The sequence below is a fragment of the Crassostrea angulata genome, chromosome 2 (genome assembly GCF_025612915.1).
Source record: "Crassostrea angulata isolate pt1a10 chromosome 2, ASM2561291v2, whole genome shotgun sequence".
NCBI lineage: Eukaryota > Metazoa > Mollusca > Bivalvia > Ostreida > Ostreidae > Magallana > Magallana angulata.
The window spans coordinates 61,010,820-61,025,450 of NC_069112.1; the positions used below are offsets into that span (position 1 = coordinate 61,010,820).

Genomic DNA, 14,631 nt, shown 5'->3' on the forward strand with positions numbered 1-14,631 from the left:
TATTACTTTACCCTGTTTATATACATCGACCCTTTAAATGTATGGGGGTTTGGGAGGAGTGAAAGTTCAGTGAATTTTTACCAGTTCAGAAAATTTGTTCTATAATTTCATTTACCTAAAAAATGTGCTTCACAGGTTTTCCAAAAGTGTTGGGTTGTGTAGATGGTACACATGTTCGAATAAACAAACCATCAGGGCCTCAAGAGGCAGATTTCGTAAACAGAAAACAGTACCATTTATTAAACGTGCAGGTACCAATAAATTAGCTTGAAAGCATTCATGCACAAGGCATTCAATATATTTTTTACATAACTAAGACTTTTGTTGTCCAAATTCAATAACTGACTTAAATCTTGATATTAATTAAGAAATATATATATATATAAGTCGTGTACCAGGTTAATTTCATCACCCCTTCCCTTTTCTCATGCAGATGGTATGTGACCCAGCTTTCAAAATTACAAGCATATGTTGCAATTGGCCAGGTGCAACTCATGACAACCGGATTTTCAAAATGTCTTCATTGTGACATCAATTTGAACGAGGTAAAAGAAGTTTTTCGTTTATTATTGAGACCTTGACCTTTCAAACATGACCCTATTTAACAAGAGACCTATTGACCACATTGTTCAACTGATTTCTGAGAAAAAGACATTTTTTAAAGATTTTTCTTTCTATATTCCTATGTAAAAATTCAACCCCCTGTGGTGGGGCCCACCTTACCCCCGGGGATCATGATTTGAACAAACTTCAGTTGAATCTATACAACTGAATGCTTCTACACAAATAAATGCTTCTCTGGCCCATTGGTTTTTTGAGAAGAAGGTTTTTTAAAGATACTAACAAATTTTTAATATTTCTCAATTATCTCCCTTTGAAAAAAGGCTTGTCCCTTCATTCTCACAAACTTAAATCCCCTCCACCTAAGGATGCTTTGTGACAAATTTGGTTGAAATCGATCAAGTGGTTCTCTTTCCTTTCATCTATCTTCCTCTTCTCACTTACTTTACCTGAATATAAAGTATAAATAAAAGAACATACATTGAAACATTTTTTCCATTGTTGAATTCATTTTTATTTACAAATAAATTTTAATATACATTTTTTTACATATAGCTAATGTAAAAGACAATTTAAATGATTTCATTAATTCAAATTTATTTGTATTTTCTGCTCTGATAAAACGCATTAATGAAGGATTTGTTTCAAATCAATTTGATCTTTCAAGGCTATAAGGAACATTTTTTTATCGACATTATGTATAATACTGTATTATCCTTAATAATTGCCCCAGGCACTAAGAAAATATTATTATTTTAGAGTTCAATAATCCTGTTGTCTAATGCATACAAAAAATATCAATAATATATCACTCTGTAAACTAGTAATACATATACTATACTACTTGAGTATATAGCTTATTTTATAACATCACTACTTGACTATAATTTGGGGAGGGATTACATGGGCTTTGCCTGTTACCCAATCCATTTGAATTCTCAATAAAATATGTTTATATTAAATTAACAGGTTGAAAGATTATGACCCAGACATAGAATACAAGTCAATCTTACCTCTGCTTTCCTTTTCTTTTGAATTGACTGTCTTCTGTGACACAGATGATGGAGCTGGTGCTGAAATAAAAGAAAGAATTGTTTTGATAGAAACAAATGATGCATAAGAAATATATAAAATTCAAATAGGTGAAAATATATGCAATTTATATTAGGATGAAAATAATTATTTTTAAAAATTCAACTGAATAATTATGAACTAGCCCTGGGCCGATTCAAACTTGTGATCTGCAGTTCACAGATTGATACTTTATTACCACTGAAATGCAATGACATTCAAACCATTCGATTGATACAAAAAAATCAACAAAACAATTAAATCACCATCTAATGAGGTAGGGTCTTAAAAAGCATATTAATGTAGTGAGGTACGGTATTTTAAATTATCTAGAGTTGATTAAAAATATATAAAATTTGTTAATTTTTTTAAAGAGCAATACATGTAATATAAGTTTGGTTTTATCTTGTTATTTGATTGGCTATACACAAATTCATCTTTAATTATATGTTCATAACTTGCCAACTTCACGTCAAAGGATGTGCTTGCATACTGCATTAATCTGCTTGACATCAAGCTTGATTTTTGTACAGATTAACATCATTTTTAAAATTAGACGTCTTATTAACTGCAAATGATAGTGAATAAATTTGCGGTTTAAAGCATGAACTGCCTAAATTTATATGTTATACCAATATAACATAGGAAATATTTATAAATTCATTGTAACAATACTCACCAACTGTATCAGCTTGACTTCTATTTGTCTCTGTCTCTCTGTTAGTACAAGTGAATCTTACATCTAAAATTAAAACAAGGTTATCCATGTTAATCCATGTTAATCATTGGTCATTCAGCAGATAATTTACATCACAATACCCTTATAGATATTTCTCTAGAATGTAGTATTTTAAGAGAACTTGATGGCAGTGGCCATTATCAAACTGCATTTATATCCTGTCGTATAATTTAAGAGCTTGTAATAAAGAATTTGAAAATATCCAAATTTAAATAATGGTAAATCATATGAATTTTCCTTTACTTAGTACCGGTAATAATTTATCGCAAAACAAATCATCAAACACTTTTAGGTAGATCATTGATCATCCTCCTGACAGACTCACAATTTCTGTTTTGGCTGGTCTGCCCACCAAACATAAATATGTAACGTCACTATATACCAGCAAATGATCAAAATGTTTTCATGCATCCATTCTGGTGGAATGGAATTCAATAACCTGTGATGAATGACTGAATGCTACCGGTACACATGTACTTAAAATTATACTTGCATCTAGCTGTATTGGAGGGTATAACAAAACAGTTATTGAATGGTATTAAAGGTCAAATGACCGTTTTTATCTACAATGAAGAGTAGAAAAATTAAATTATAAGCAATGAATTGGGACAGTTTACACTATATAAACCGCTTCAAAAAGCATAAACTGTTTCAAACCATTTTATATCGTATAAAACTAATAAATATTGAATTCATTGCTTATAATTTAATTTTCCTACTCTTCATTGTAGATAACAACGGTCATTTGACCTTTAAAATTACTTAAAATTGTACAAAATTCAAACAATACGTCAGGCGTATTGATACATTTTTGACGTTAGTCTTACTATGACGTAGGCAACATTCTTAATACGATATAAAATAATTTTTTAGTCAATCAGAAAGCGCGTTACAACCAGAATTAAATAATATTGGTGTATGACTGTTTAATATTTTCTGTGAATTCTTATAAATTTAAATATAAGATTTTGCTTTCTCACCATCACTGTCAAACCCTTCTTCTAGACCAAAAAGACTTGGCCTTCCTTCTTGTCGCTCAAGAAGCACTTCTTCTGCCTCTGTTAATTCAAGTTCCACTTGTCCCCCACCTGTCTTCCTGACTTCTCTCTTCAGGTAATCGATTTTCTCTTTGGCTGTTAAAAATGAAATGAAATATTTTAAGGTAAATTATGGGATGACGTTTAAATGTTTTGTTTAAATCTTCTAAATATTTTACAGCCAGCCGTAGTAATTACACATGTTAATTAAAATAAATATGATATTCATGCCTTTAATTGAGTCTATACATGTACTAAATACATGTACATATATATGGTATTAATAAACATACTCCTTTGTTTAGCATTGTTGTACTTTTTTCTGCACTCTTCTGGGGACCTCTTGCTGCTGGTAAATTGTCTACAAGAGTTAATATGTGTTAATTTAAGCTTATTTTTTCAAGTCATGACCTTAATGATTCATAATCAATTGATGAAGATCTCATTCTGAGTCTGTGTAAGAAACTTGTCCTTATTTGTCACATTTTCTTATTTTCTTAACCTTGCCCAAAATATATCAATTTACTCGAATTAAATCCATAGCAAAATGGGTTCTAGCTACATGTGTACATGTATTCTTATTGGTTAATTATTTTCTGTTTTCTGTCAGGAAAATGTTAATTTTTGATCGAACTTATGATTTAATCAAAACTTTTATAACTTATTGAGTGAAAGAGGTATTGTTTAGTAGTTCTTCATTTTTTTTTTAGGGAATCAAAATTTCAACAAATAACATCAAATATACATTAGTACTAGATTCACTAGATCATTGTAACATAACACGGTAAACATAATAACATTGATTAAAATTAAATATAATGTAGTAAAATTAATTTGCATATTTTGCTTATTTTATTTAGGCCTAATGATGTTTGCAACAAATTATTTTAATATTTTCACCTGCTTTATAATTACCTCCAATGCAATCTTCATTATTATGATCAACTAGCTACTAATATAGGCATATGCTTCTAAAATAAAATCAGTGACCTTTTTTTAGAACTTTCTTACGCATTTATAGCATCTGCGACCTCCTCCCAACCCTGCCTCCTCTTAGCCACGCCAGACTTCCCCCCCCCAGGACCCTTGAACTCCCCAAACAGTACATCCTCCCTGTCCAACACGGCAGATATAAGACACGTTTCCTCATCTGCAGACCACTTTGTTCTTGTTTTTTTATCGCTATGGTCTACCCTTTCCTTTAAGCAAAGTTTCTCGATGTCTTTTTCTGCCATATTGCGATGAGTACAAATAATCCTATCGTCTGCAGGACACTGAGCAGCCGATGGCACAATTTCCCGGTGCGTTTTGTTGTCAAAAAGTACCTCTTAATGAATAAATATTTCGTGGAAAAGGATATTATAAACAGTTTTATCAAAAGTATTGTAATAACTCACCGTTATATTGATTCAAGACCTGTCGTCAATATAAACAGCAGGGCGCCGCCATTACAGAAGAGTTCCAAAAAAGCCGCTTGTGCACATAAAAAAAAGTTAGAGTACGAGCTCAAAAATTGGAGTACAAACTCCCGGGAGTACGTACTCGAAATCTTTTATAACCTCAAAATTTGATCGCGTACTCCTAGGAGTACAATTTTGATTTCGAGCTAGAGTTGGAGCTGGAGCCCGAGCCAGCGTTTATAACCTCCTAGCCAGGTATGGATAAATGTATTTGCATAACATGATCAAATTTTGGGTGAAAAAAAGTTTGTAATACACCAGACTTTACGGTACGTGTAAAGAAAAAAATTCAATGCAAGTACATGTAGTAAAGGAGTTCTAATATACGCACACACATGTGTTTTGTGGGTTCTAACCATGAATGATATTAATTTTTCTTAACGTTACTTTACGTTTATTTGATTATCATAATTAAATAAAGATCACTTCACTTTGATCACAAATATGATTGAATGATATAATAAATTTTCCTTTTAACCCTCTGTGCTTGAAACCTTTATTTGTCTGAAACTCTACGTTCCAGCAAGTGTGCTGAACTAAAGCCTCCCAGACCGCAGTCTGAAACCTAGTGCCTAAAATCACCCTCCCGGCTTTGTATTATTTACTAGTACAGTACCGAAGAATATATAAATCTCAAATGGTCCGTCTGCATTAATTTGAGACACCGCAAATGAGACCTATAATTCTTACCCGTAGAGTTCCTTTCGCTTCTGCAGCTATCCGCCAACTGAACTCCGTTCAATAGCGCGGCGGCCTTTTATAGCCTCTAAAAAATCGTTTTCCGTCACGTGACTCGGGATCATCGTAACGTTTTATCTAATAACCAAACACAGAGGAAATTATCTGATTCAATGATGCTTTAATTAGAATATTTACTACAATACAATGAAAATAGGAAAAGGTAGAATTGTGGAGGACAGACTATTATATAGTACTATATTATGCAACCCTACATTTTTTAATCAGCATGAAAGCAGAAACAAACCATTAATTTAAAAAAAAAATATATTGAGGTCTTATATCATATCCATCTTTTTCAGCTTGTCTAGAAAATGGAAGTACTAACTGAAGAGTGATATACAAACTGAAATCAGTCATGCTGTTACCTTGAATGCTGTGCTTGGAGTAGAATTGTACGACCGTTGGCCGTTGAAGTCTTTGGTTGGTCGTACTGCGTATATTTCATAAAGTCCTAGGATAATGTCGTCCGCAGACTTTTGCCCCCACAGTGTGAGTAGAGCAGTCCTACCCTCACACTGTAGGGTGCACTGACGCCTCTTGGAGAAATTGGAAATTAATTGTTTTCCAACCTACAAAAAGAATGAAGAGTTGTGAAGAAAGTTAGAAATGTCAAAAATATATTTCGTAAATTTAATAGATAGATCATATTAAAATTTAATATGAAGATTTTTATTAAAATTGACCCAGCCGAGTCACTGATGTGACATTTTGCAACTGTTTTTTTTTCATTTTTATTGGACATTTGGTGACAGTTTTATATGCCCTTCAAGATGAATTACTGCATTGAATATTCTTACTTGGGTTTATTGTATATCTGATTAGTTGACATGGACAGCATAGCGTTGATGCAAATTTCAAATCCGATTTATATCTGTGTATCATCAATGAATTGATTGACAGTCTTATTTCAAAAAACATTTAGATTTATTGATTCAGCACATGGGAACATCTTTACTTGAAACACATGAGTACCCCAATGCAAAAACATTAACCTTTATATGTTTAGTCTTAGGGTAATGCTACTCATGTGACCATCAAGGCGATCAGGCCTCTTGTTTTGAATAAGTCAGAAAATGACTGCACAATGTGAAGATAATTTATCTTTTGAATGAAGATAAAAAAAAATTACACAATTTTATATGTATAATGTTAATGTTGATTTTTTAGGATGAATTTGTTCAAGAAATTATTCCTTGATTTAGACGGCCATTACTAATTTCAAAATAAATGCTGAATATTTCGAAGGTAAGTGTCAGTAAAAGTTAAAATAATTATACCCCTGCAAACGAAGTTTAGGGTAATATTGGTAAGATGGCTGAGTATTATTATTTCTACACTAGATATCTTAATGAAATCATATCTTTTTCCCCACGGATGAAGACAGGAAAGAAAACATAGCTGCCTAAGCTGGATGGGTAATTCCTTTCCCTCTTCATTCCCTCGTTCCTGTTAATGAGCTCTCCGTTGTACTCAAGAATTAATTCTCCTTTACGATAATTTCGTGTGGCAAACACGCTATTTGCTATAAATCATGAAAAGAATTACTTATAAAATATTTACAGAAAAGCACAAAAGGAAAACTGTAAACTTAAAAATCAATATAAAGAACGGTTAGTTAAATGGATGTAACGAAGAACAAGAGGCCCACAGACCTTGTCGGTCACATGAGTACGATAGGATGTAGATTTTGTATGGTCTTAAACGGTAGCATTTCTGAGCATTGTGTTTTGTGAACATGGATTTTAAGCAAAAGTTGATTTTGATTTAAGACAGTGTGGAAAAATTGATTGGGTAAATTTGTTGAAACCAAGGAATTCTAAAAGTGCAGTTATAACGCATGAAGTACATACATGGAACTTGGCAAGCGGTTACGAGCACTTGCTCTGCTGAACATGTTTAAAAGGTCTAAAACGCCCATATTAAGCTATCGTGTCAGCCATTGAAAAAATTGTGTATGTATTGCGCATAAAAATGTGCGGTTGTTTTGGTCTGATCAACTTTCTTTTACGTAAATTATGTGGGGAAAATAGTATTTCTAAATTGTTCATGCAAATTGTACTAATGGTATTGTCTCTTGACTTGGATGCGATTGTATTTCAACACCGTCACCACCCCTGTAAAGTCAAGCGGTTTGTTTACATGTAAAATTTGTGACTCTTGATGTCGATGTGAATTTCACATACTTCTTTTTTCTGAGGTCGGTCGGGAAATGATGGGCGATATCCTTTATATATACATTTCAATTTCTTCAATATTTTTCTACCTAATAATAATCCAATATTGGTTTTTGATAATTACATTAATACTTTTAGAACAATCACATTTACTAAAATGCTTACACACTATCAATCCGAGTGTAATTACCGGTATATAGTTTATCCATTCTAATAAGAACAACACTAAGTAATGATTTTCTTGTTTTTAATACTGGGACAGTCTGCATACATTTTGTATGGCATGAGTACAACATAATTTAAAATGCAGGTGCAGTGAGTACAGCAGTAACGTGTTGCTGTTTAATGTAAAAGCAAAATTATAACAGATACTTTACATTGAATGATAATCACAGGTCAATGTGGAGTTAACACATTAAATGAGGAAGATATTTAAAGTTGTATGTTAAATGCATGTTGCATGCATATAATCAAGATATTTCTATTTAAAAATATGATTAATAAATCATGAAACTGAAATACTATTCTTTGTTGATTTATAAAAACTGTGGAATTCTGATAAAAATTATGCAAGGTTTACTGCTGTATGGTTCAAAAGTAACAAAATTTTCTACAAATTGCTATTTGTACTTGCATATTAGTACTTAAAAAGACAGTACAGCTGACAACACATGTGTAGATAACTTCAGATTTACCAATTGTATAGTTAGGGAAAAAGAAATAACGTTAATTGTAATAGTTGAAATACATGAAACCCCTTTCACATACTTAATTAACGTAATTATGAGCTTTCGGAAATTCAAGGGTCGTACAACCCGGAATAATCTTAAATCGTTTATTTGTACCACGTGGACTTGGATTGACAGTAATTGGCACGTGCTGAAAACTACAAGATCTTCGCCCCACTTCGGTCATCATGCATATGGAAAACGAGGTTACAGCGATTCTCTAAATGAAACACATCCTTACTTACTCGATAATTTATAAATGTAAATATATATATATATATGTCAAATAACCCCTCAAGGGGCCTCATTTAAAAAAAAATTAATGTGTAGCAACTCCTATGATAAACACGAAAAATACATGCTTACAAAATAATAATTGTGGTTGTTTTAAAAACTTTGAACAAGTATTACCTATGAGAAGTAGAAAAGACATATATTTTTCAACAAACCTGTCCAGGAGATTCTCTGCGAGCCCTGCATGTGTTTTGTTTACAGTAAATACGCATGCGTAATAGTATAGAAGGCTGAACCCCGAACAGTTGCAATGCAGTTATGTGATAGCTTATACGTAATTATTTATTTTAATGAAATAATTAGATTTATTGCATGGAGAACTTTGTAATTTTCTAAAAGTTTATACATTCATGAGTAGTACAAAAATACCGAACCCGGTCGGAAAATTTTTTTCAAGTCGGTTTTTTGATAAGATGCGCCGTACAGTCTCTTTAAAAACAAACGAGCAGCTACAACTGCATAATACTAAATTTTATTCATTCACCGATACAAATTATTTATTTGTACTTGCTTATTTGTACTAGAAAAACAAACAAGCAGCTACAACTGCATAGTACCAATTTTTTTTTTAAGTCGCCGATACAAATTGCTAATTTGTACTTGTATATTTGTATTTTTAAAAAAAACGAACAGCTACAACTGCATAGAACCAATTTTGTGAGTCACTGATACAAATTGCTGATTTGTTCCTAAAAATAAGTATACAGTTTCATTGATCAATCCCTCAATTTTGGATGTGTGTAATGTCCAACACATGTGTGCAGCCAATGTTGAGTTTCACAGTTAGAGATAAGGAATTTAGGAGTTGTGTTTCTAACTGATTTGGATCAAGGACAAGGTCTGGACGGCCTCTAAACACCAAATCTGGTATGATTAACTTGGTGTTGTTGATGTCAACTTCAGCAACTACCTCACATATGTATATTTTTGTGATGTCAAGGGTTCTTTGCCTAATGCTGCAGGATTGGTATTTTATGGTATCGAGCTCAGAGTTGAAGTTCCCCATGTCTATGCTGCAGACTGAGCATTTGTTGGCCGCGGTGCATGCAATTAACATTTTATCACTATCTGGTTTTTATACCAAAATCATTTTACATGTACTGTTTATCAGTAATTTGGGTTAGCCAATTATTACTTTACTATAATTCTATTTGTTTATTCAAAAGTTCAAAAACTGTTATTGTTTAACATGATAAAAACACTTGCATAACTTTTCTGATCACACAACTTTTTAAATACATGATTAACTCCAATATGATGAAGCAAGGAAAGATAACTCCATTATGAAGACACCATGGAAGATAACTCCATAAACTTTCGCAATATCTAAACTTTGATAGACAGCCTCATTATTCTTTCTCTTTTCTATATATGTTATTAATTCATTTCTTTTATTGAAATTCCTAAGCAGAAGATATTAATAAGAGAAATATATTACCTCCCCCCTCCCAGCCATAAACCTTGCATTTCATGTAAGGTAACATGCAATATTATTATAAATGACAGCTTAATTTTTTTTTCTTAATATGCAGTCAGTTTTTATTCTGTGTCAGTAGACTTTTTTAATACATTTTAGTATATACATTAAAGGCCGGGGACCGGGTATAAATAGCAGCCAATCACAAAATGAATGGGAAATTCAATTTTTTCTGCAGCTTTCATATCAGAGAGGTTAATTTGAAAATATATGCATTATATGGGAGAAATGAATTCTACTTTTTGGTGTGGAAACTGTCACCATGACACTCTACAATGGCTGTTAAAATTGTGTCTAACTAAAATTTATTAAAAAAGTATTAAGCTCATAAAGTTCTGAAGCAGCTCAAAATTTTGAAATCCAGAATAGTGATTGACATTGTAGGTGGAGTTAGCTTGTGTTTGTTTACACAGGAAGTGGCTAAATCCATGTGCTCTGTAAGAGCTAAACAGAATGACTCATCTCATTGTTAATCTAATATATATTATTAATTTTACATACCCTTTGATTGAAAATCTTTCACAAAACACTACTAGAGTTCATGAAATTTATTAAAACATCAAAACTGTTATCACTCCCACATATGTCCCAGATATGGCTGATCATTTAAATTTGGTAACCAAGTTCTCACTAAGTCTACAACACATTTTGGCATTATATCCCGTCTGTGGTAGATGTAATGTCTATGACGCGGGTCCCTCTGCAGAGCTCTCCTTTTCCGATCTCTCCATACATTCCTGTGCAACAACGTTGTCCAAAAACGTTTGTATTTGTCTTTTCGGCAGTGTGAATTGCTCCTGTTTGGCTGTTCACATTCAACTAACCACCAAAGGTGTCTGTTGGTCTCGAGAGTGATACAGGGACGACACAAACAATGTTGACATTCTTCAGCCTCCTGATCCTGATTTATCACATACTCCTCAAGATGTGGGTCACTTTCTTCAGTGTCCTGTGATGCCTGGGAATTACTTCTGTTTTCCTCAATAGGAACTTCATTAAATTCCCAGTCATTATGCGCAAACAGCGGTTTCTCTTTGCGTTTCTGATACTTCTATTGCAAACACAGACATTTCTTCCAACATTTGCTGATTTCCCTCCATTTTCACACTGGCCCAAATCCCAACACAGGATGAATGTGGGCATAGAAAGGGGCATTCAAATATGATTGATTGTTATCAAAATCAAATTTTAAAAGTTCTTATATGTTTTTTTTTGTCTCGAATTGAAAGTGTTCTTATAATATATTTTTTTTACAAATTTGAAACTCATATCTACTTAGATATCATATACGGTTATATTTGTATTATACCTAAGGAGCCTCTGATCATCATAATGAAAATTAATTGTTGTCCTGGACGTGGTAGATAAGGATACCTCATTTCGGAAGGTGTTTGTAATGCAGTCAGAGACCTTCACGTAGTCACCTAGTCTGATCAGCTAGACTCCTCCGCAATGCTATCTTGCATTTTTTGGTGGAATCCTCCAAGAAGTTGTGAAAGTCATGACCCCTTAACTAATCCGCCAGCAAAGAAAGAGACTTTTGTGGAAGCATCCTCAGTTAGTGTAGCTTTAAAGTTGGCAAAATCATGATCCCCAGGGGTAGGCTGGGGCCACAATAGGGGGTCAGTGTTTAACATATGAATATATAGAGTAAATCTTTAAAAATCTTCTTCTCCGAAACTAATCAGCCAGCAAAGCTGAAACTTGTGTGGAAGCATCCTCAGGTAGTGTAAATTCAAAGTTGAGAAAATCATGACCCCTGGGGATAGGGTGGGGCCACAATGGGGGGAGGGTCGAAGTTTAACATTCGAATATATTGAGTAAATCTTTGAAAATCTTCTTCTCATGAACCATAAGACTAGGAAAGCTGAAACGTGTGTGGAAGCATCCTCAGGTAGTGTAGAACCCATGTTGTGAAATTCATTACCCCCAAAAGTAGGATGGGGCCACAATGAGGGGGGGGGGGGGGGGTCAAAGTTTACATAGGAATATACAGAGTAAATCTTCAAAAATCATCATCATCATCTAGAGAAGTAGACATATTTTGTTAGACATCATAGAAGAGAAAATGTTTGAATTTATGATTTAAATCGATTCCACCTATCAAAACACGAATTTTATCCCCATTAAGGATCTAAAGGGCTGGCCCCTAAAATATTAAATCATTTGTATCTCAAAAATGATCAACAATTTTAGATGGGTATAAGAACAAAATATGTTAGTATTCTTAAGACCTTTTCAAAGATATCAACAAAAAAGGGGCTTGCCCCTGTTTTTTTTTTTTTGGGGGGGGGGGGGGGGTAAGAGACTCGTAAAGTCTATTACAAATTACATAAAAACGATTAAGATTTCGTAATGCATTATAGAAGCAAAGTTGTTGATTGTAGCAATATCTATCTGGAAAACTCATTGCCACACCCATTTGTGTGTGTGGGGGAGATAATTCTGAAATTGTATCGATTATTCATGGTATGATTTAAAACAGAAATCGCAAGGAAGACCTACTCGTTACTCGTAACGAGATCGTATCTAGTTAAGGTCTTCCGTTTCCAACGGAAGACCTTATAGTTTTCGTACTGTTTCTTATTAAGGTCTTCCGTTTCCAACGGAAGACCTTATTGTTTTTCTTAGGTTTCTTTTTCCCTATTATTAAGGTCTTCCGTTTTCAACGGAAGACCTTATTGTTATTGCTTTGTTTCTTTTTCCCTATTATTATTCTTGTTTTTTTTTCTTACGCATTTTTGTGCAGGCGATTTCTCGGAGATGGCTCAATCGATTTTCATGAAACTTTCAGATCCGATAGATATTTATTTGAACTAAAAACACATTTTTTTATTTTGATGACGTCACTTCCGTTCATGAGATAATGACGTTTTAGCGATTTTCAGAAGGTCGGCTTGTCCAGGGATCTCCTCCTAAACGGTAAAAGATATTGACTTCAAACTTTCAGGGATTGTAGACAAGAGATTATAGATGTGCTATTTGGGATTCATATTTGTCATGGTCAAACGGCGTTAAAGCTCGCCTGGTCCCGAAAACTGAGACTAAAAAAACGTCGTAATTTTTCATGGTTTTCTTAGTTTATCTTTTTTCTGAAAAATATTTTGTTAACACATGTAATGCAAAAAAAGTTTATATTTACAAGACCTTTCATTTGATATCAAGAAAAAGGGGCTGGCCCCTCAAAGTAGGGGACCAAAGGGCTCTAAAGTCTTTCATCTGTAGCCCTTTCCTGAGGGATATTTTGTGAACGGTTATAGAAGCAAATATTTTTATCTTACAGTTATGTATCCAAGCAATGTAATGATTTTATCATGTGTTACGTAATTAGGGGTTTTTAGAGGCCAAAAGTCCAGAATTTTGATCACATTTATCTCCGAAAGGAAAAATATTTTGAAAATGCAATATAGAAGAAAAGATGCTCAGAATGAGGTATTAAATCATATGCAATTTTCAAAATTTTGTTTAACAGCCCCTATAAGGTGTTAAGGGATCGGCCCCTAAAATGTTCTTTCCCATATATCTCAAGAACGGTGACGAATTTTTAAACAGTTGTTGAACAAAATGGGTTTGGAGTTAAATGACCTTTAATTTGATAACAAGAAAAAGGGGCTGGCCCCTCAAATTAGGGGACCAAAGGGCTCTAAAGTCTTTCATCTGTAACCCTTTCCTGAGGGATATTTTGTGAACAGTTATAGAAGCAAATATGTTGATTTTACAGTTATGTATCCAAGCAATGTAATGATTTTATCATGTGTTACGTAATTAGGGGTTTTTAGGGGCCAAAAATCCAGAATTTTGATCACATTTATCTCCGAAAGAAAAAATATTTTGAAATGCAGTTTAGAAGAAAAAAATGCTCAGAATGATGTATTAAATCATATGCAATTTTCAAAATTTCGTTTAAAGGCTCCTATAAGGAGTTAAGGAATCGGCCCCTAAAATGTTCTTTCCCATATATCTCTAGAACGGTGACAAACTTCTAAACACTTGTTGAACAAACTTTGTTTAGAATTAAATGGCCTTTCATTTAATATCAAGAAAAAGGGGCTGGTCCCTTAAATAAGGGGGCCAAAGGGCTCCAAAGTCTTTAATCTGTAGCCCTTTACTGAGAGATATTTTGTGAAATATTATAGAAGCAAATGTGTTTATCTTATAGTTATGTATTTAAGCAATGTAATGATTCTATCATGTGTTTCTAATTAGGGGTTTTTAGGGGCCAAAAGTCTAAAATGTTGATTTCCCATACCTCCGAAAAAGAAATTGAAATGCAGTACAGAACAAAAGTTGTTTAAAATGATGTTCTTAACAATATGCAACCTTTAAACGTTTGATAAACGGCCCCTTAA

At 33.2% G+C, this 14,631-nt stretch overlaps 1 protein-coding gene across 1 annotated transcript; it reads right to left on the reverse strand.

Moving 5' to 3' along the window:
• Window positions 1-900: 900 nt before the first annotated feature.
• LOC128174612 (myb/SANT-like DNA-binding domain-containing protein 4) lies at window positions 901-5,126 on the reverse strand. Its single transcript, XM_052840123.1, has 6 exons — window positions 4,420-5,126; window positions 3,702-3,769; window positions 3,352-3,504; window positions 2,312-2,374; window positions 1,575-1,634; window positions 901-1,010 (listed from the first exon to the last, which is right to left on the reverse strand). Exons 1-6 carry the CDS (start codon window positions 4,641-4,643, stop codon window positions 901-903), a joined length of 678 nt encoding a protein of 225 aa, XP_052696083.1. The 5' UTR covers window positions 4,644-5,126.
• Window positions 5,127-14,631: the final 9,505 nt, after the last annotated feature.

What these genes read in the sequence shown, in the direction of transcription:
- LOC128174612 (XM_052840123.1), bottom strand. Translation starts at nt 4,643, where the DNA reads ATGGCAGAAAAAGACATCGAGAAACTTTGCTTAAAGGAAAGGGTAGAC. An exon ending in CAACAATGCTAAACAAAGGA is followed by an intron (nt 3,505 to 3,701) that starts GTATGTTTATTA and finishes CATTTTTAACAG; the next exon opens with CCAAAGAGAAAATCGATTAC. An exon ending in AAAAGAAAAGGAAAGCAGAG is followed by an intron (nt 1,011 to 1,574) that starts GTAAGATTGACT and finishes CTTTATATTCAG; the next exon opens with GTAAAGTAAGTGAGAAGAGG.